The sequence below is a fragment of the Podarcis raffonei genome, chromosome W (assembly GCF_027172205.1).
Source record: "Podarcis raffonei isolate rPodRaf1 chromosome W, rPodRaf1.pri, whole genome shotgun sequence".
Lineage (NCBI taxonomy): Eukaryota > Metazoa > Chordata > Lepidosauria > Squamata > Lacertidae > Podarcis > Podarcis raffonei.
Genome location: NC_070620.1, coordinates 15,043,743 through 15,065,829, shown reverse-complemented (window position 1 = coordinate 15,065,829; position 22,087 = coordinate 15,043,743). Strand labels below are relative to the sequence as shown.

At 46.1% G+C, this 22,087-nt stretch overlaps 1 protein-coding gene across 1 annotated transcript in view; it reads left to right on the top strand.

Annotated features, from left to right (window-relative positions):
• Positions 1 to 908: 908 nt before the first annotated feature.
• The window catches only part of LOC128406030 (androgen receptor-like), a 434,506-nt gene continuing 413,327 nt past the window's right edge, over positions 909 to 22,087 (top strand). The window contains exon 1 of the mRNA XM_053373087.1: positions 909 to 2,649. Within this exon, the coding sequence (XP_053229062.1) occupies positions 1,481 to 2,649 (1,169 nt within the window). The 5' untranslated portion in view covers positions 909 to 1,480. The remainder of the gene's footprint in view (positions 2,650 to 22,087) is intronic.

Here is a 22,087-nt window from a genome sequence, read left to right as displayed (position 1 = left end):
AAGGCTCATGAGGTGTACTCCAACTGAAGGCATCCCCTGAAGATGTTTGAACTGTAAGAGTGTGAGTGTGTGTGTGTGTGTGCATGAAAAGGGAAAAGGGCAGACAACTGGAGTTCTGACCCAGAAACTGAAAAGGTTGGATCTGTGTAGCTGAAAGGATTGGCCACAAGGCTTGAGAGCAACAGTTAATGCTCTCCTTGTTAAAGACACTGCAAAGTTTATGCCAGGACAAAAAGAAATGGTTTGCGTTTTCATGCCGTTTTTGACTCCCTTGTATTCCAAGAGCAAGTAATTTTGGGGGTTTACCAGTAAAAGCCTGATATTTGTTAAGTGGCAACTCAGAAGATTTTGTTAAGTGGAAAATCACAGGTGCAAGGTGAAAATAGAAGCCACATCTTCAAAATCTTGACTTCACTAATGAACATTTTTGTTTTGTTTTTGGAACAGCAAGTGCAAATTTAATGAACTGGACTCTGACACAAAAGTTGTGTCCACTTGACATGGACAAAGGGGAAAAGATAGATTTAATTCTTTTGAGATAATGTTTTAGAAATAAAGCCTGGTTTTACCTACTCTCGTTGCTCCTGACTCTATTCCTTGATAGGAAATTGGGCTCTGCCTATCCAGGGAACGAACAAAGGACACATTTTTGCAACAACCCAGAGCAAAAAAAACCGGCTGGCTTCCGCCGCTTACCGGCGCCCGTAGCTACGGCTCTGCAGCTGAGCCGAGCGCGAGCGCGCGCGGTGTGGCCAGACCAGGGAAGCCACTTCTCCTGTTCATACCCCACCAACCGCGACTTGTTGCCGATCTCTCCGCCCCGGATCCAGGGGATCTCCTCGGCCGCTGAGCCGATTGGGCGGCCAGTCTAGCCTCTCCTCCCCGGCCTTCTGACTCACAAGCCTCCCTCCGGTTCGCCAACGTCCGCCTCTGTCTCCGCCCTCCCTGCGCGCTCGAGTTCATTTTCTTCGGGTGGTTCGTCTGCCTTGCCTCCAAAGCGTCAGTCCGTCCGTTCTCTCTCTCCCGGTTGTAACTTCAGCTCACCCCTGCAAGAGGCGTCAGTTTGCAACAACAGCAGCGGCAGCAACAACTGCCAACGACTGCGTCTTTGCTCCGGCTGGGAAGGTTGAAAAAACAAAAAAGAACCCCCCACCCCCAGCGGAGTAGAGCCTTGACTTCTACTTTTCCAGAGGCAGGGGACGTCGGATCCGATAGGCCAGGGTCGACCGGCTCTTCTCTCGCACACCATTGACACTGCACCTGCTCCAACTTAGGAGCGCCTCGCGTGCGCCCCACGACCCAAGGGTGGCCCTGCGGCTACTGGTCTCCGTCGGAAGCTAGTAGAAGAGCCTGGTTCTCTCAGCTGACACCCCGCCCAGTCGAGGAGTCTCCAGGACCTGCCCCGGGCCAAAGAGAAGTAGCACAGCAGGCTGACCCCCACCGCCCTGCCCTCCAGCGACATCAGCATCCAGGAGAGATCATGGACGTGCCCGTCAGTCTGGGCAGGGTCAATCCTCGGCCGCCAGCGAAGGCTTTTCGGAGCGCCTTCCAGAACCTGTTTAAGAATGTCCGCGAAGTGTTTCAGAGCCCCGGATCCTTGCGAGAGGAGGCTGGCCCCAGCCACCAGGCGTCGGCGTCCGCGACGGAAGGGTCGTCTTCCTCGGGGTCCCGCTTGCAAGAGCCCAGCGCCTACCAGCAAGACTCGGGTTCGCCCTCTTACCTGCTGCTGGAAGAGCAGTCCCAGGTGAGCAAAACGCTGCAGTCCCCAGATGGGGGGGAGGCGTCCTTGTCCTCGCCCTCGTCGTCCGCTCCGTATTCTCTGGCCCTGCTGGGAGGCTTCTCTTTCCAGAGTCGTCCCGGGGACTTCAAAGACATTCTGGGCAACAGCAGTCTTCAGCAAAAAGCAGAAGGAGGCGAGCCTCGCGGAGGAGGTGAGGAAGCCCCTTCCGACAAAACTGACTACCTGGGCGTGAGTGCCAAGGAGCTGCGCAAAGCCGTCTCCACCTCCATGGGCTTGGCGGTGGAAGCGCCTGGCGTCGGCGAAATGGCGGCGACCCACAGCAACAGCATGTTCGCTGGCGCGCACCCTCGGCCCCTGACACTGGACGGCTGCAAGATCGTGGAAGCCAAGAAGGGAGGCGCTGGTGGTGGCGAGGGCGTGCTGGCCATGGACATGCCGGGCCACCCAAGCCTCTACAAGTGCTCTCTGGAGCTGGAGGAGCCGTTGGGGACCTTCCCGAACCGCAACTACTACAACTTTCAGCTGGCCCTAGCCTCCCATGGGGGGTGCATCAAGCAAGAGAGCCCATTGGAGTACGCACCCGGCAGTGCTGCTTGGGAGCCGCAGTGCCGGCGTGCTGGAGACGTGCCTGCTGCCTTGGCGCCCCACTATGCTGGCCCTCCCGGCCAGAGACGGCACCACTTCTTCACCGAGGAAGGGCAACTCTATGAAGGTGGCCCCCCCGCCTATTTTGGCTATACCAGGAGCCAGGGCCCATTGGAACAAGAGGGTGGCACGCTCCAACCATCCAATGTGTTGTACCCCGGGGGCATGGTGGGCAGGATGCCCTTTGCCCCTGCCGCTGACTGCATCAAGACGGAGCTCCCTCCGTGGATGGAGAGCTACACAGGGGCCTACGGAGACATGAGGTAAAGGGCTAACATGCAAAGACCGTCCTCGCCAAAGGCTGGTAGGGTTTTGCAAAACTCTTGTAGGTGAGTTGGAGGGGAAAGATCCCAGGTTTTCAAAAAGAAGGGGGAGGCTTGCAACCAGTATTTTTTAGCCTGAGTTTTATTTTAGGTTGGTTGGGTGTGTGTGGATTGCATGAACTCTTGAGCACATCTCCTGCAATTTGCTTGGGTGTGAATTGGTGCAGGCCAGGGGTCCAAAGGAAGGCTTCAATCTAAGGGTAGCTGGTTCAAGGCCCACCCTGCTTTGGAGCTATTGACAGGTATAGACCATCAGGTTTGCAGCCTACCTGCTGAGCTTGTCAATCGGGTGTAGAAAAACCACATTTAAAAAAACCCACATCAGTTTTATTGGGGTAAATTGTCAGTTTGTTCAGTCCTGATGATGATGCATCTTTCGTTAGACTGACTCTGAACATCAGGATTTCGGGGGAATTTTTTGAAGTGTTGATTTCATTGGCTATAGTGACTTTTTGGATTCCTAATACAGTTGGATTCCTCTGCCTGAACGTAGCATTGTTTTGTTTTGAGTGAGATTCTGGTAGAGTTCACTGCCGTTGCTTCTCTCATGACTCGTTTGGGAAGGTGCTTGTGCCAGAATTTCCATACTCTGAACCTACCTAGGACTTTGAAACGTTGGCACAGAGAGAACCCCTTTGTGTGTAGGTATGAATCTCATATTGGGCTGCTTTTGGTTTGAAGACTTCAGCTGCCCGCCATTTTGTCCTGCCTTCTAGAAATGCAGCTCAGTGATAAAAGCACAGCTGTCATGCTGCCCTGTGCTCTGGCCTGCAACTCCCTCTCCCTTGCCCCAGTCCTCATTTTCATGGAAGGGTCACTGTCCATAAGTAGCCTTAAACTATTGGTGAGTAATGCAAATGGTACCTGTGTGGTGCTTGCAAGCATCTTAGGCAATGCATTGATGTTGACCCATAGAAACTTTAGAGTCAGGGAAAAAGGGGTTGGGTCTCCCGGATCAAAAGTTGATTCATGTGTTAATCCAACTGTATTATGCCTAAACCACCCTTCTATTTGGGCCATTTTGTACACACAGCAAGAATCGGTTCCGTCCAGGACAAAGTGGAAATAGGTCAGAATGGAAGATTTTGCATGCCTAATACCTGGAACTGTGACTGTAACATTTCAGTTGCTTCCCAAGAAATTGTTTTTGACTTGGGTTGGACTTTTAGGGAGCAAAGTATTTAAATTCCCATCGGAGTCTCATCCTTGAATTCAACGTATCAATTTTGCACACACCCACACCCATGGGAAACATTTTGGGAGCTTCAGGTATAGAAATTTCATAGATTGGGGATGAGAATTAAGCTAGGCTTCCCAAGTGTTTTTTATTTTTTATTTTAAATAATATACTTTCTAAGCACAGTAGTTGACTACCCTTTCCCTTCCTAATACTTTTTGGGGGCCATATCCAACCCTCTGTGGAATCTAATGGAAAGGCTTCCCATTGACGTCAACGGAGCTGGATTAGACCTTTACATTTGCAACTCGTGGCCCCGTTGCAATTTTAAAGCATTACAGTCTGAGCTGTTAAATAATATTTATTTCTCACATTATTGTTGGATGGTAAAACCCACTTGCCTCAAAACGGAACAGCTGAATCTTGCTTGTGCAGATGGCTGGCCTAATGGATTGCTTACGGGCAAATATAGAAAAGCTTGTTTTCATTTTACGGGAAACTGGACTACAGCTCCATTGGACAGATGGTGATGTCTCCTCTCCCTCTCCACCCCAGTCATAAGGCCTGCAGTCAGAACTTTGGTGGTGGTGAGTGACATAGATCTACCCAATAAAGCAAAATAACTACCGGTAAATGCAACTACAATAAGAAGTTACTGTATTTTTAAAACAACATTAATGAGGTTTTTAAAAATTATGTGACAGCTGCTCAATAAGCTATTCATGATCCCTGTGTCTTTTCCTGTAATGCTGCAAATTGGAACAGGTTTATTTTTTACTGAGCAATTTGATAGAAGACTGTCAGCTTGTCCCCTCCCTACTTATCATAAAAAACAGACTAGAGTCACCTTTCCACCATTTTTTAGTCCCATTCATTTCAATGGGTGAATCAAGAAAGTGCTGGAATTATTTCCCATTAAAACAAAATGTAATTTAAAAGTGTTTAATTGTAGTCTCTTAGCAGACCCTACAATTCCATGATGGGTCTATTATTTGTTAGCTATGATTCCTGCATTGCAGGGGATTGGACTAGATGACCCTTGGGTCCCTTCCAGCTCAATAATGCTATGCTATGAGACCCTGGGGCTATTTAGCTTGGTTGCAAATCTCTTTGATTGTGGTGTCTTTGAGAGATCTCCAACCTCACTTTATTTCCAGGGCCAGGAAGGTTTGGGTGTGTGTGGCCCAACTAAACTATATATTTAAAGTGTCATCATGCCATTGTAACCAGCCATGGCTTACTCCAAAACATCCAGGGGATTGTAGTTTGTTAAGGGTCCTGAGAGGTGTTAGGAAACACCCCCCCCCCATTCCTCTCCTGGGGCTGCAATTCCAAAAGTGATTTAACACTTAACATATTTGACTGGTTGGCCAGTTCCTGAGCAGGGACAGCCTGGCCACTGTAGTCCATGTGTTGGTAACATTAAAGCTGGATTACTGCAATGAGCTCTATGTGGGGCTGCCCTTGGGCCTGGTTTGGAAGTTCCAGCTGGGGTAAGAATGCTGTGGCCAGATTGCTGATGGGAACTTCTGGCTGGGGACACCATTTTTAGAACAGCTGCACTGGCTTCCTGTCTCCTACCGATACAGGCTCAAGGTCCTTGTATTAAGTTACAAAGACCTGAGCATCTTAGGCCCAGGGTACCTCAGGGTTCAACTGAACCCTCACACCCCAGCTTGAGATCATTTGCAGGAGCATTGCAGGTCATTCTCTGAGTTGATGAGGCTCATTTGACAGGTACCTAGTACCAACCGATCAGCTTGACATCTAGGACAGATCATTAAACAGTTTGTCTGTGAGTGCTTAGAAAAGGATGCTGTGATTACTAAGATCCGCCATGGGAGTCTCAAAAACAAGTCATGCCAGACAAATCACATTTCTTTTTTTGGTAGAGTTACAGGCTTGGTGTATCGGGAAAGCTGTGGACATAGTGTAGCTTGTCCTCCATGACATTCTTGCAGAGAAATTGTTAAAATTGTTAACAAAATGTGGGCTAGACGAAGTAACTGTTAGGTGGATTTGTAGCTGGCTGACTGACCGAACAGAGAGAGTGCTCATTAATGGTTCCTTGTTATCCTGGGGGGAAAGTGACAAGTGGGGTGCTGGACCTCCCTCTGCAAGTCTCATCCTCCTGCATCTTTAAACACAGCAGCTGAAACATGGATATCAGAAAGGATTGGTGGTTTTCTGGTAGGAATGTAAATTGGTGCAAGATTATTGGTATTTAATTTTGGCAGAAATGATAAATACTGTATTACTGAAGAAACTATTGTTAGTTGTCCAAAACTACGGTAATGTTATTGAATATTTTTGATGATACAAATGTAGCTGTTGTTGGTGTATTGCCAAAAGGAACTTGTAACGAGCCTCAAAGCACAGCCTTGAACAGTTGCTTAGTAACAATAATTCTCCCCAGCAACAGGTGTCCTTATCAGGGCATGCAGTGTGGTGAGGCCGTCAGTGTCTGTGTTAGTCAGTGTGGCTGCCTGAGGAACTCTGCTGAGACAAAGAAAAGGAACCCCAAGAGTTGGCGCTCACATACTAACAGATATATTGTCCAAAGAACTGGTCTCATATATGATCTTGGCAGCACAAGTAGTAATTGCAAGTCAGTGGAAACATAGGGGTACCTAGACTCCCTTGTGCCCTTGGCAAGGAGCTGTATTGGCACATACACCCCCTCCAATCCCTTGAGTCTTTGTAAGGAGCTGCATTGGCGCTTCTGAAGGCCAGAGAGACCATGGACCAGAAACTCAAAAGGTTTGCTTTTCACTGCCTTTTGTGCTCCCCTAGTGACTTCCTCCTTGGCCATTGGGTTGGGTCTGCTCTCCTCCATCTCCATCCCTCTTCCTCCGTTGGTCCATTTGTCTCCCTCCCTCCCTCTGCTTGCTTGCTGCCTCCTTTGCCTCCTTGCTCCCCTTTGCCTCCTTGCTCCCCTTCCCCCCCCTCCTGTAACTCTAACCTGCTCTCTTCATCTTTCATCCATTTTTTCCTGAGACAGATGAATCCCAACCAGAACTGCAAAGTGTGCAGAAGATGACAACCAAAACCACCCAAGGATTTGAAGAAGCTCCTATGGGAGGAAAAGCAAAAGTGTTTGGGGCTTTATAGTTTAGGGAGAAGCACAAGAGCCTGACTGCTGGATCAGGCCAATGGCCTATCTAGTAGGGTGGTTCATAAATTTTTTTTTTTAAATGCCTGCTCCAAAGGTCTTATCTTACTACACTAGGGATTATATAGCTATATCTGAAATTTCACGCATACCAGTTAATATCTTGACCCTGCTCCACTGAATTGAAATTTCATCCTTCACGACATAGGAAAACGGCCAAGTAAACAGCTATATTCATGGAGGAGGGTCAATCAGAAGGTTGGTGGTTTGAATCCCTGCGATGGAGTGAGCTCCCGTTGCTCTGTCCCAGCTCCTGCCCTAGCAGTTCGAAAGCACTCCAGTTCAAGTAGATAAATAGGTACCGCTTGGGCCGGAAGATAAACGGCGTTTCCATGCGCTCTGGTTTCTGTTACAGTGGTACCTCGGGTTAAGTACTTAATTCGTTCCGGAGGTCCGTACTTAACCTGAAACTGTTCTTAACCTGAAGCACCACTTTAGCTAATGGGGCCTCCTGCTGCTGCTGCGCTGCCGGAGCATGATTTCTGTTCTCATCCTGAAGCAAAGTTCTTAACCTGAAGACTATTTCTGGGTTAGCGGAGTCTGTAACCTGAAGCGTATGTAACCCGAGGTACCACTGTACAGTGTTCCGTTGCGCCAGAAGTGGTTTAGTCCTGCTGGCCACATGACCCGGAAAGCTGTCTGTGGACAAGCGCCGTTTCCCTCGGCCTGAAAGCGAGATGAGTGCCGCAACCCCATAGTCACCTTTGACTGGACTTAACCGTCCAGGGGTCCTTTACCTTAGTCCTTAGTTATTTGTGTGTCTCCCCCCACCCCCTTCTCCAGCCTCAAGGGCTTTTATCTTGTTTATCAGCTGATTTTGTATTTTAGAGGGAGGTGGTCTTCAGACTAAGCAGAAAAGCTTTCTAAGTCCATCTTTTCCAGGCAGGACATAATTACCGTAGCTCACAGTATCCTTAGTCACAATATATTAATTACATGAATACATTTGTGACTCATTTCCTCTGAAACATCTCAGAGAAATTTAACAGCAAAAAAATCTAAAAAACACTTCAATATACGTATGAAAACGATTTCAAATCCGAAACAGACACAGACTGGATTTTTTTAAAATCCACTTTAAGAGCCTGTTGAAAACAAGGATTCAGCAGGCAACAACTGGATAATGAACATGACACAGGCCTGATATGTAACAGGAGGGAGCAATGCCATAATGTGGGTTGCCGGTGCTCAGGGTGGGGCAAATGTTGCGCCCCCTTGGTGGATTGGGCAACCGGGGTGGGGGCATGTGCAGAGCCCACGAGGCACATGGCTGCCGGCACTGCTGCTAGTGGTGGTGGCAGCTGCATGCCTTTTTGGCTTGGTGGTTTTGCCACCTCCCAGCTCAGCCAGCCCAGGGGCATGGCATGGTCAGACATCTCTTTGCTGGCCACAAGGAGAAGGAGGCACCACTGCTGTCCCGAAGGCCCCTGCCCAGGTGCAGCTTGCCTCCCTGTGGTTCCGGAAGGCAGCAGGAGCTCAGCCACACAAGGGAGCCTGTTGTAGGGTACAGCCTCTCATAATTTTGTGCCCAGGGCCACCGCCTCTCTGCCCGCCCGCCCCGCCCGCTATGCCACTGGAAGGGAGATCCAAAGGTATGTGCCTTCACATTCAAGCTCTGATTCCTACAACATATGAAATGGACTTCCTGATATAGTGGCATCTGCAGGAGACCCTTGTAGAAACAATTGATTACCTCACCCCCAAAATGATATTGCGGAGCTGGAAAAGGTTCAGAAAAGGGCAACCAAAATTATCAAGGGGATGGAGCAATTCCCCTATGAAGAAAGGCTGCAGCATTTGGGACTTTTTAGTTTAGAGGAAAGATGAAGAAGACACAGTATGATAGACGTTTATGAAATTATCCATGGCCTGGAGAAGGTGGATGGAGAAGAGCTTTTGTGCTCAAATCCTGCTTGCTGGTTCCCTTTGGATCATTTGGTTGGCCACTGTGAACACAGGATGCTGAACTGGATGGGCCATTGGCCTGATCCAGCAGGGCTTTTCTTAGGTTCACATGTTCTCTCTCTCTCTCTCTCTCTCTCTCTCTCTCTCTCTCTCTCTCTCTCACACACACACACACACACACACACACACAGAATGCATGAAGCAGGATTGTGGTACATAGTGCCAGTATACCAGGTTGCCACACTCCGTGAGGCAGGTGCACACTTTCAGCTGAACCCATGAACATTCAAACCATGGGTGGGATCACAGCAGCGACATCCCCACCTGCATCAGCTCCAACAGCTTAGTTCTTGACCTTCTTGCATTGAGCAAGGCTGCACTGCAAGGTTTCCTGCTCAAATTTGCTTGAACCCTAGTCGGATCCGCTGTGCAATCAGGGCTCCCACTTACGTTTCAGCAAACACAAGTGAAAGACCCTTGCAGACCTTTCCCTCACCCCCATTAACATAATAATAATAATAATAATAATAATAATAATAATAATAATAATAATACAGTGGCACCTGCGCTCACGTTACCCTTGGGTAACGTAAATTTCGGGTTGCGAAAGCAGCAAACCCAGAAGTGTTTTGCCGCGTGCGCATGCGCAGAAGTGGTCCCTCCGGTTGCGGAGACATCGGGATCCGACCAGAGCTCTGGAACGGATCCTGCCCGCAACCGGAGGTTACCTTCGTTGAGGTAAAAAACTCAATCTGGAAGGACAGTTATTTATGCTTCTTGAAACACTTGCTGAGTTTTGAACTTCCCTGTTCCACTTCTAGGATCAAGTAACCATGTTCAGTAACACTGGGAACCCAATAAATAATTTGGATTTATTATCACATTAGTTTAAATGGGAAGATGTGGGAAACCCAGGATGACATCTTGGATCAACCTTGAAACTCAGAGTAGAACTAAATGTCACTGAAATGTCTTATTCATCCTGTTTTTCCCCCTCTAGATTTTATTGCTGAGCTGTTTGATAACCGTTTTCTATTTTCATGTTAGCTGCCGTGGTAGGGTTAAAAAGTATTTTAACTAACTAGGGGTATGTGGAGAAACTGTGGGCGTGAGAACAATTTGTCTACTTATTAAGACCTTAAGATGTATTGTTATTAATTTGCATTTATAGCCCACATTTTTGCTCCAGGAAGGTCACGGTTTCATACATGGTTCTTCCCCTCTTCATTTAATCCCCACAAAAACCCTGTGGGCAGCCCCACCATAGGTGGAGAAAGGTGCCTCTTTTCCCAACAGTTCTGAGAAGATTGTGATTGTCGGAATATTCTAGAAGAAACTTGTAAATAGCCTTGAACAAGTTGCTAGGCAATGAAAAATTTCCCCATCAACAGGTGTCCTTATCAGGGCTTATGTCAGGCTGCGAGGCAAGGCTTATCCCGCCCCCATCTCTGTAGATAACAGCACAAAGCAAAAGCAGTCTTTTACAGCAACAGAAAGGTTTATTAAACACAGCACAAAATCCAGCGTCCATTCTCACCATGCAGGTGCTCCCAATTGAGTTCCTCCCAGTTCCCTCTAGCTATTTCTGTCCTCCCGTCTCCTAACCACGTGATCCCTCCACCATTGTGTTAGTTTCTGTTTGCCACTGAGCAGCTGCATAGAGTCACAGGACTCTGTTTACATTCCAGAGACATTCCAGGCTGTTGGAAGTCTCATGGGAGAGGAGACGGGATGTGACGTTAGTGGTTTCCTGTTCCTTTGTTTCAGTTGCTCTCTGCTTTTCATAGAGAAGAGGATGTATATTTCTTTGCTGTCTGCGTAGTAAGAAATAAAGCATAGCGATGTAGCCATAAATCTCATCAGTTCCGTGTCCTATTTTGGATTCTCTGCTGAATGGAATGTGCCCGAGGCCTTATCAGAGGCTCAGGTCGTTAATTATTCGTTGGGAGGGCGATTCCAAAGGCTCGGCCGGAAAATGAGTTTTATCAACTTGGCCGAGCGGAGATCCCGACACATTGAGCCTTCTGAGAGGCTACCCTATCCAATTGTCTAGCTCTAGGACTGATAGGCTGCATGCTTTCTAGTGCATAGCTGTCAACTTTTCCCTTTTCTTGCGAGGAATCCTATTCAGAATAAGGGAATTTCCCTTTAAAAAAGGGAAACGTTGACAGCTATGTTCCAGTGAGGGGGTGTCAACCAGCTCTCTCTCCTCCTGTTCCTCTTCCCCTTGTTGTTCTCCCAGTTCGGCACAACTATCAGTCTCTGAACTGTGTCCCTCTGCAAACCATTGCTCTAGGTTGATACTATCCTCCTGCTCCTGTGGAGTTTCAGGATCCTGGCCCTGAGCAGAGGGAGGGGGGGCTCCCACCATTCCAATGAAGTAGTCAATTAAAAGGCATTTATTTTAATCACCAATTTAGAGAGGAAACAATCAAGTATTTGGTTGCAAAGGCCCAAAATGCAAAGCAAAGAGAGCCTGTTTCAAAGGCCCAAAATGCAAAGCAAAGAAAACCTGTTTCTCTGCTGCTAGCCGAGTTCACTCAGAGGTAAACTTGACCTCCAAACTGATATAGCCAGGTTACCTTGGGAACGCATGTGAGAGAAGCATGTAAGAGAATCTCGCCTGCAAATGTAGTAGGGAAGTGAGAAGAGATAAGAACCCAGGACTTGTCAAAGCTCCGCTAATTAAGAAGATTTCTTAGGCTTGAAGACAAAAACAGCCTTTTAAAGTAAGTGACTGACCAGCTGAGTTTCTCCCAAGCACATTAGGAAATAAAATAAAATAAAGTATATTCATTGCTCAGAATCATTTGGATTAAATAAAAACCTAGCAAGTTTAATAGAAAGAAGTTTGTTTAGAGAAATGAGAAAGGCAGCTTAAAAATACCAACACTAAAAGTGCTTGCATGTAAAAAGCGTTCTCTCTGCTGAACACCAGTTCAAATGACTAGCAAATTCTCTTTGAAGTCCCAGTTAAGGACAAGACAGCTCATTAGTGCTATGAAATGAATTCCAGATGCTCCTCTTAAGCTGAAGTGTGTAAAGAACGACATCACCACAGATGAAAAGCCTGTAATTTTAAAGGTGCTTTATGAATACAAACAGCGCGAGCTGGAGAATGATTTTAAAAGGACAATTAAAATCATTTAAAAGACTTGTCTGGGGACCTCAAAAGGCACCTGAAAAGGTGGAGAGCCTGTCTAATAGAAGACTGCTGTAATAGGGAATTCTAATTTCTTGCCATATCCAATCCCTTGTGCTGTGCACATAGGAATACAAAAAGCACATTCAAGGTCGCAGTGAACAGACTAGTAAGATAAGAACTGGACAGTTACCGGCTAGAGCATGCTAATGAGGGTGGATCAAAGCAAATACCGCAGAGCAGCAGAGAAAGTTTATAAGTTGTAAGATTGCTCTGAAAACATATATCAAAGGCAAATAGGGAAATCACAAATGAGAATAATAGGAGGCAGGTTAGAAGCTGACAGTTCCTCACATACATAAACAACTTAATTTTTTTTTGGGGGGGGGGGAATTTCTGCCCCAATAATCCCTAACAGAAACGCTTCAGGATTTTTTTATATTAAATGGTGTTTTAAATATACAGTGATACCTCGGGTTAAGTACTTAATTCGTTCCAGAGGTCCGTTCTTAACCTGAAACTGTTCTTAACCTGAAGCACCACTTTAGCTAATGGGGCCTCCTGCTGCTGCCACGCTGCCGGAGCACAATTTCTGTTCTCATCCTGAAGCAAAGTTCTTAACCCAAGGTACTATTTCTGGGTTAGCGGAGTCTGTAACTTGAAGCGTATGTAACCTGAAGCGTATGTAACCCAAGGTACCACTGTACACTTAAATGCAGGGTGCCTTGGAATGTGACGCCCATGTAATATAATATAATAATAATCATTTATTATTTATACCCCGCCCATCTGGCTGAGTTTCCCCAGCCATTCTGGGCGGCTCCCAATTGAGTGTTAACAACAATACAGCATTAAATATTCAAAACTTCCCTAAACAGGGCTGCCTTCAGATGTCTTTTAAAGATAGGATAGCTGCTTATTTCCTTCACATCTGAAGGGAGGGTATTCCACAGGGTGAGAAGGCCCTCTGTCTGGTTCCCTGTAACCTCATTTCTCGCAATGAGGGAACCGCCAGAAGGCCCTCGGCACTGTGTCCGGGCTGAATGATGGGGGTGGAGATGCTCCTTCAGCATAAATTGGGAGTTGCCTGTGTTTATATGTGCAGGTCTTTCTCCCATGCAAATCCATCTTTGAGGGGGTGTGGGACCTCTGTGCTCTGCATTTCAGAGCTGAGGAACCTAGTTGTGTTGCTGTGCCTTTACACATATGGCAAGTGTGCAGCTGTGCATAAAATGCTAAAAACTCCTCCTTTCGTGTAAAGCCCTAAGAGTACCTCCTCCTCCACCTTTCAGGCAAAGAGGTGGCATGACTCTTGCTCTTTGTTTCAACTGGCTGTAGCTTTCAATGGAAGTGGCTGGGTCAGTGCCACCCCAGTGCCCACTAGTGCTTCTTGGCTGCCTCATCCTCTTGCCCCCCAGTAAATCATCATTTACTGAATTTGTTAATCACTCTTCTTACAGGGCAAACTCAAAGCAACTTACATTAAAACCAATTAAAAACCTAAAGCCACAACGCCACCCTGGATAGAGAAAGTGGACAGAGAAGTTTCCCTCCCTCCCTCTCTCTCATAACCCTGGAACTCCTGAACACCCAACAAAGCTGAATTGGGAGATTCAGGACAGGGAGGAAAAAAAGTCCTTCATGAGGTGCATGAGGTGCACAGTTAAATTGTGGAACTCACTCCCACAGAAGGCAGTGATGGCCACCAACTTGGAGGCTTTGAAAGAGAATTGAACAAATTCATGGAGGAGGAAGACTACTAGTCAATGATGAAGGCTATGCTGTGCTGTCATTGTCAGAGGCAGTAATGCTTCTGAAGCAATGACAGTTGCTGGAAACTACTGGAGAGGAACGTGCTCTTGTGCTTGAATCCTGCCTGCACACTGCCCATTGGGGCATCTGGGTGGCCACTGTGATGGCAAGATGTTGGACTAGAGGGGCCTTTGGCCTGATCCAGCAGGCTCTTATGATTCTGTAAGAAATGGCTTATAAATTTGAGTTGCTTGGGTACCTTTTAGGTAACAAGCAACTAAAAAGTTTAATCGATGTTGATGCATTGCACCACAGATATGCTTGTGTACAGCCTTCCTTTGCTGGGCAACAACTCCCATCCTTTGTGACCATTGACCCTACTGACCATAGGGCAACCACAGAGGGGGCAGCTGGGGTCAAGGCTTCTCTTGGTTGTCTAGACAAGTTGCTCTGTGAGTTGTGTGAGCTTTGACAGGGCTGGTGCAAAATCAAACGCCCCTCCAGTTTCCATGCCTCAACTCCAGTGAAAGGGAAAAGGCAGAGTAGGAGAAGAGTAAAACACACACAGGTAACAGAATTCTTCAGTAATAGTTTACTGAGGTTCAAAAGCATACAGGACTTACTGGATCCCTAGTAAGGTACAAAATCATATACTCTTAGGAGCGTGTGCAGTTACAGAAGCAAAAACCAGACAGAAAAACAGAAAGAAAGAAAAGACTGACTGATAAACTGCCCAGCAGGCAGGAAGATACATTATCTTCCACTGGGTAGTGACCTTGAGTCTCACATGACTAACTTGATACACGACAGCTGCGAGTTGTTTTCAGAACATTCAGGAACATTTGATAAATATTGAGAAAGTTCTGCACCCATAAATCTCACAATCCTTGACAGGCTAGAGAGAGGTTGGGGAGGTGAGTTTGCAGGCTTCTTAAACACCATGCTCCTGTCAAAGGTGCCATGAAAATGACCAAGTGCAGATAATGATCCACTGTTACTCACAGTGCCATGTTGTAAGATTGACTTTAGCTTCATTAACTACAAACCCTGAAATCTGGGATCCCCTCCAAACCAGTACCAAAGTTTTGCAATTGTTTTGCAGTGTGAACCCAGCATTTTACAGCACCCCCACAAACGGAGTACAATGGCAGCTTGGTTTAAGAACAGCTTACCGTAGTTTATGGACAACTTGCATTAAGAATGCTGCAAACCCGGAAGTAGGTGTTTTCGTTTGTGAACTTTGCCTTGGAAGCAGAACATGTTCCGCTTCCTGTTGAGTGTGTTACATTTATAGAATTGGAGCTTGAAGTTAAATGAAATTAGAACATATGACGTAGGACATCCTGTTTCCTTGGGAACTGGTTACGGTTGTCAGAGCAGTGGAGGCAGGCCCAAGGTCTTCACCTTGGAGAGTCCAGGTAACTTTTCAGTCTCCAAGGATAATAATAACAGAGGCTCTGATGTGGCTACAGCCTCACTGGAGGGTGTCATTCATTCCACTGGAGGGTGGAATCCCTGTACATCAACATGCCACACAACGATGGATTACAAGCTATAAGGAACACCATTTCAGATAAAATCACAGTGGACTTTGCTACCAAACTCTGCCATTTTGTCCTCACCCACAACCACTTCAGATTTGGAGATGACCTGTTCCTCCAGATCAGCGGCACAGCAATGGGCACCCGCATGGCCCCACAGTATGCCAACATCTCCACGGCAGATTTGGAACAACGCTTCCTAAACTCTTACCCACTCAAACCTCTCTTGTACCTGCAATACATTGATGATATTTTTATTCTCTGGACACATGGTCAGCAGACCATGGACACCTTCCACCAGACATTCAATGACTTTCACCCCACCATCAACCTAACAATGAACCAATCTATGCAAGAAATACATTTTCTGGACACTACTATAAAAATACAGGATGGGCGCATAGACACCACCTTATACCAAAAACCAACTGACCGACAAACATATCTACAGTGGTACCTCGGGTTAAGAACTTAATTTGTTCCAGAGGTCCGTTCTTAACCTGAAACTGTTCTTAACCTGAAGCACCACTTTAGCTAATGGGGGCCTCCCGGTGTCGCCGCGCTGCTGCTGCTCGATTTCTGTTCTCATCCTGAAGCAAAGTTCTTAACCCGAGGTAATATTTCTGGGTTAGCGGAGTCTGTAACCTGAAGCGTATGTAACCCGAGGTACCACTGTACATGTTTCCAGCTACCATCCCAAACAGTCAATTGTATATAGTCAGGCTGTATGTTATAGCCTCATCTGTTCCAACTCTACAGACAGGGATTCTCACCTAAGAGATCTGCAGCAAACCTTTTTGGAACTAAAATATCCGCCTGATGAAGTTAAACAACAGATCAACAAAGCCAGACTGATACCCAGAGAGAACTTGCTGCAGGACGGACCCAAAAGAGAAAATAACAGAACACCACTAGTAATCACATACAGCTCCCAAGTTCTCTTTCTCAAGCTCTGGGAGGAAGACCTTTCATTGCCCACAGACAGCCACCCAGTCTTAAACAACTCCTCACCCACAATAATACAGCAACCAGACTTAACATGGACACTGGTACCAGAGCCTGCAATAAACCCCAGTGCCAACTTTGCTGCCACATACACCCAGACAACACCATTGCTGGACCCAGCAACAGCAAACATACCATCTCAGGCCTATTTAATTGCTCATCTTCTAACATTGTGTATGCCATCAAATGCCAGCAGTGCCCTTCAGCTCTCTATATTGGACAAACAGGCCAAACCCTACGCCAAAGGATAAATGGACATAAATCTGACATCAGGAATCACAAGACAGAGAAGCCAGTAGGAGAACACTTCAATCTCCCAGGACATTCAATACAGGATCTCAAAGCAGCTGTCTTATTACAAAAGAATTTCAGAAGTAGACTTGAAAGAGAAGTTGCTGAATTACAACTTATTACTAAACTGAAAACTATGGAGAGACCTGGTCTGAATAGAGATGTTGGATTCTTGTCTCATTACATATGCTAAAGATATTTTTGGTCACCTGCATACTATTCCTTGCTTTTTCCTGTAGGACAAATTGCAGTCGTTAACAGTCGTTTACCATACCCATTGAGTCAATCACCCATCTCCTACTACCCTTCTGAGAAAAACCCCACCCCACCCTCCCTCTCTATATAAGGGTCTGGTGACTTCTGTTTCAGTGTATCTGAAGAAGTGTGCATGCACACGAAAGCTTATACCCAGAACAAACTAAGGTGCTACTGGACAATTTTTATTTAATTTATTTGGTTTTATTGTAATTCACAGCCACCTGTTCTTTTTGGCAGTATCCTGAGATACAGAGGTAGCTGAGTTGCAGTATGAATAGCTTTTAAATAATCCGTATGAAGGAGGTGAACCTTGGGCTAAGCAGAGCCTTGAATAATTACACCTATGATCTTTAGACAAACGGGAAGTACCACCAGCTAAGTGAATATCTGGTTCCGGAATCTTGATTGTAATGGGTGTACAAATTTGCATCATTGGCTCCCATGCGTACCCCCTGAAATGATAAACACTGCAGTAGGTTATAGTGATTCCAGAGATTCTATATAAGTCCCTAGTTCTGTTCAGATAGTATTTACAGTAGTGGTGTTTTGGGGTTTTTTTGGTTTTTTTTTTTTTACAAGGTGGTATTGTAGACATTAAACAGCATTAAGCATACTTTCAAGACTATAACCACAGTAGCAGTTGCAAATGGGTTACATGGAGTCATGGCTGTTGTAGTTGCATTCAACTTTGTGGAGATGAAGCACACTAGACCTCCAATGGCTCTACCACCTTTCATTGAGGGTATAGCTGTCAAAGAGTGACATTTTGGAGAGACAGGTTATGGGTGAAAGGCTTGGTTGACAATTATTTCACCAGCATTTTGTTGTCTATGCTGTTGTATTAGGATCAACCTGGACTGTAACTTTGCTAGTTTGATGAGAATGTTACTTTGTTCTTTATCTGGTAGGTTAATAAAATTACTCAGCAAATCCTCTTCTTCTGGGACAGTCCAATCTGCTAAATCTGGAGCATAATTTTTATTTGATACTCTGGTAGATTGATTAGACCTCTTGAATTTTCTCTGCTTAATCTCTGCAGATCCTGGTAGTAATTCTTCCCATTGACTGTGACCTTCTTTGGCAATAGAACAAATGTCAGCTTTAGATGAGGCAACTTTATTCACTTTTACTGAGCTTTGTTTTCAAGCTATGCCCTCTGCTATCCTAGACAGACGATATAACAGGGTGCCATACGAAGACAGACTCTGTACATGTGGGCAACCGCAGGTGGAAGACATCTTGCACTATTTACTATATTGCCCACGATACATTGGACCCAAGAGGCAATTTCTCATCCTACCATCCGTACAGGAAAGATTTCTCTCCCCGGCAGAGAAGGAAGGAGGGAGCAGGAGGGGGAAATCAGGAGTCCAATCCGGGAGGGACAAGGCAGGTGAGCTGAATTTGCCCAAATAAAAACAAGAGGCTTGATTTGGGGTGGCTAATTGCAGCAAAAAGCATTTTGCACTCCCCAGTATGTTGCTCACTCAAAAACATACATCACTCCCCCCTTTTTTCTTCCCGGCAAGAGGATGTGAATTAAATAGCCAGAAAATCTTTGCAAAGCAGGAAGCGCCACCGCTACTGGCCATCCTGTAAGTTACACATCACTAGGTATAAAATCCCAAAGAGTCCAAGAGACACCACCAAGTTTCCAGAGAAAAGGGGGAGAGGGTGCGGGCGAGGGGGGCAGGGAGAGAGACACAGACCGAGGTGAAGCCCTGGCACTGTGGAGATGAGGCAGGGGAGGGAGAAAGGGCGGTAGGAAGGGAAAAAAAGAGGGAATGAGACAGAAAAGGGTGGGAGTGAGAAAAAGAGGGGTTGGGAACAGCTGACCTCTCCAGAACAGGAAATCCCACCACACAGCAGCCAAGTTGCTTCTCTGGCCTTTTCCTGCAAAACTGTTGATCAGGCATAGGCAATCTTGGCCCTCCAGATGTTTTGGGACTGCAACTCCCACCATCCCTGACCACTGGTCCTGTTAGCTAGGGATGATGGGAGTTGTAGTCCCAAAACATCTGGAGGGCTGAGTTTGCCTATGTTGTTGTTGTTTAGTCGTTTAGTCGTGTCCGACTCTTCGTGACCCCCTGGACCAGAGCACGCCAGGCACCTCTGTCCTCCACTACCTCCCGCAGTTTGGTCAAACTCATGCCGGTAACCTCGAAAACACTATCCAACCATCTCGTCCTCTGTCGCCCCCTTCTCCTTGTGCCCTCCATCTTTCCCAGCATCAGTGTCTTCTCCAGGGAGTCTTCTCTTCTCATGAGGTGGCCAAAGTACTGGAGCCTCAGCTTCACGATCTGTCCTTCCAGTGAGCACTCAGGGCTGATTTCATTAAGAATGGATGCGTTTGATCTTCTTGCAGTCCATGGGACTCTCAAGAGTCTTCTCCAGCACCATAATTCAAAAGCATCAATTCTTCGGCGATCAGCCTTCTTTATGGTCCAGCTCTCACTTCCATACATCACTACTGGGAAAACCATGGCTTTAACTATACGGACCTTTGTTGGCAAGGTGACGTCTCTACTTCTCAAGATGCTGTCTAGGCCTGTCATTGCCCTTCTCCCAAGAAGCAGGCGTCTTTTAATTTCGTGGCTGCTGTCACCATCTGCAGTGAGTTTGCCTATACCTGCTGTTGATCACAGCCCCCTCTGATGGGGCAGGATGCTGACTGGAGAGACGTCGTTTTCACCCAATTAATTTGAAGGGAGGGCTGATGGATGCTGCTGTCACCCAACCAGGCTTGCAAAGCCACTTGAAAAGCAGGCCCCGAAGCGAATCAAGTCAGCAGGCAGGAGATGCCAGATCCAATGGTGGCGGAGGGCGGGATGTAGGTAGGTAAGAGAATGCCTTGACACAATGAGCTTTGCAGCGCTGCTGAATGACAGGAGGTGCGCCCAATAGAGCTGTACCTAAAGTGGGAGCGAGGGTAGCAAAGAAACACCCCCCCCCCCGACATTTTGGCAAATTTTAAAACTCTCCCAAGGCAGGCATTTTACCCCTGGAAAAGAGGACATATCCAGAAAAAAACGGACGTATGGCAACCCTATTTTATGGGTTTAATACTTCTGAATTACTAATGTACTATGGATGGTTTTTTCTTTTCTGATTACTATTGTCTAAATTATGCCAATAAAGGCTGAATGAATGAATGCAGTACAATCCCCTGCAAGGCAGAATCACAGCAAATCACATATTGCCATACATTTATAGCTGGCATGTGTGAAAATCTTCTGCACCGCATGGAAGGATGATGCAGGCTGCTTGGATCTTTATGGCCTCTTTGTTTGCCTCCCTAACACAACCACACACACATTTTTCTTACTACTCCCTAAAGCAAGCTATCTGTGAGCCTTGATGTGCCACATTAGCCTTGTGGCAGGTCACCATACACAGCAGGGGCAGACCTGAACGAAGACACAATTTGGCACACCCCCCAAAATATTTCTTATTTTCACAATAGTTTCTTTGGATACAGTTGCTTTTTAAATGGATCTTCTCAGTAGGTTCCCGTATAAATATGTAGTTGATGTAGAGTATGTTTTTAACTTTTTATGGTTTTATGTTTTTATTGCTGTAAACTTCTTTGATTTTTTTATGATAACAGCAGTCCATATATATTTTTATCAATAAATATGGAAAGGTCTGGGCAGTATGTTATTAGTGTTGCCACAGGATGAACTTGATATTGAACTTGGCCTTGGGGAATTTATTCTGTAAATGGGGCACCGTACCCAGAGGCCTTCTCCTTGATCACTTCCAATGTAATGAGGACACTGGTTAACTTGTTTGTTTGTTTTATTGTGTTTATATCCCACTATTCTTCCAAGGAGCTCTTCAAAGTTCTCTTCCTCCCCATTTTATCCTCACAGCAATCCTGTGAGTTGGGCTATGCTGAGAAGCAATGATCGGCTGAATGTCACCCAATGAGTTTCATGGCTGAATGGGGATTTGAACCCTGGTCCTTCACAGGTCCCTAGTCTGGTGCTCTAACCACTACACTATACACTGGTTATTATGTGTGCTTCCCTTTGGAGCACCTGTTTTGCTGCTGTGAGAACAGGATGCTTGGCTCAATGGACCTTTCGCCTTATCCAGTAGCAGAGCTCTTCCAAAAGTTCCTTCTTTGGTTATCCGGGCTCCAAGCTCTTTAAGGCTTTGTAGTAAACCACCAGCACTTTCAATGTGATTCTGAATGTCACAACATTTATAATATTTCTGTTTCATATAACTTGTAAACACCTTTCCCTTGTTAGTTAGAAATTAATCCATGAGCACAGGGAATTCTTTTACTGTAACTAAATGAATGTTTGGCAACAATTCCCGGGGCCAGATCAAATTCCTTCAGCCCTGGAGGGCCCTAGCTACCTCTAATTTAGCACAATAGCATCCTACATACCTGTTACCTTTTGTGGACCATTATTCAGGAATTATGTTGCACCTGCATGCTTGGCCACCTGAAACCCTGTTAGCATGAATTTAAGGGGAAATGGGTTCGGTGCTTGGGATTTTTATTATTTTCTGATATGTCGTTAACATATGAAGAGGTTGCTGGATGAGGCCAATGACCCATCCAGTCCAGCACACTGGTCTCACAGGAGCCAACCAGATGCCCCAATGGAAAGTTCTCAAGCAGGATTCAAGCACAAGAGTACGATTACGATATCTTTATTGTCATTGTCCCTTGCAGAACAATGAAATTGAAAAACTACATAAAACTACATTAAAACTACATAAACCTACCACAAAACTACATAAAACAACATACAAACTGCATAAAACTACTACAAAACTACATAAAACATTCAAAAACCCCTAAAAACTCTAAAACTCCATTTTAAAATACACTATACTACAGAGACCCCTTATGCTGCGTTTAGAGCCAGAATTGCATTAGCGTAGAAACTGTTTCTCAGGCGGCTAGTCCTGGCCTTTATAACCCTATACCTTCTTCCAGAAGGCAGAAGCTGAAAGAGATCATTTCCGGGGTGCGTACTGTCATGTGCTATCTCTGCCGCTTTCTTATGGCACCTGGCAGCATAGATTTGATCTAAGGTGGGAAGAGTGCACCCAATAATTCTCTCTGCAGTCTTTACGACCCTGGATAGCATTGTTTTTTCCCTGGCTGTGCAGCT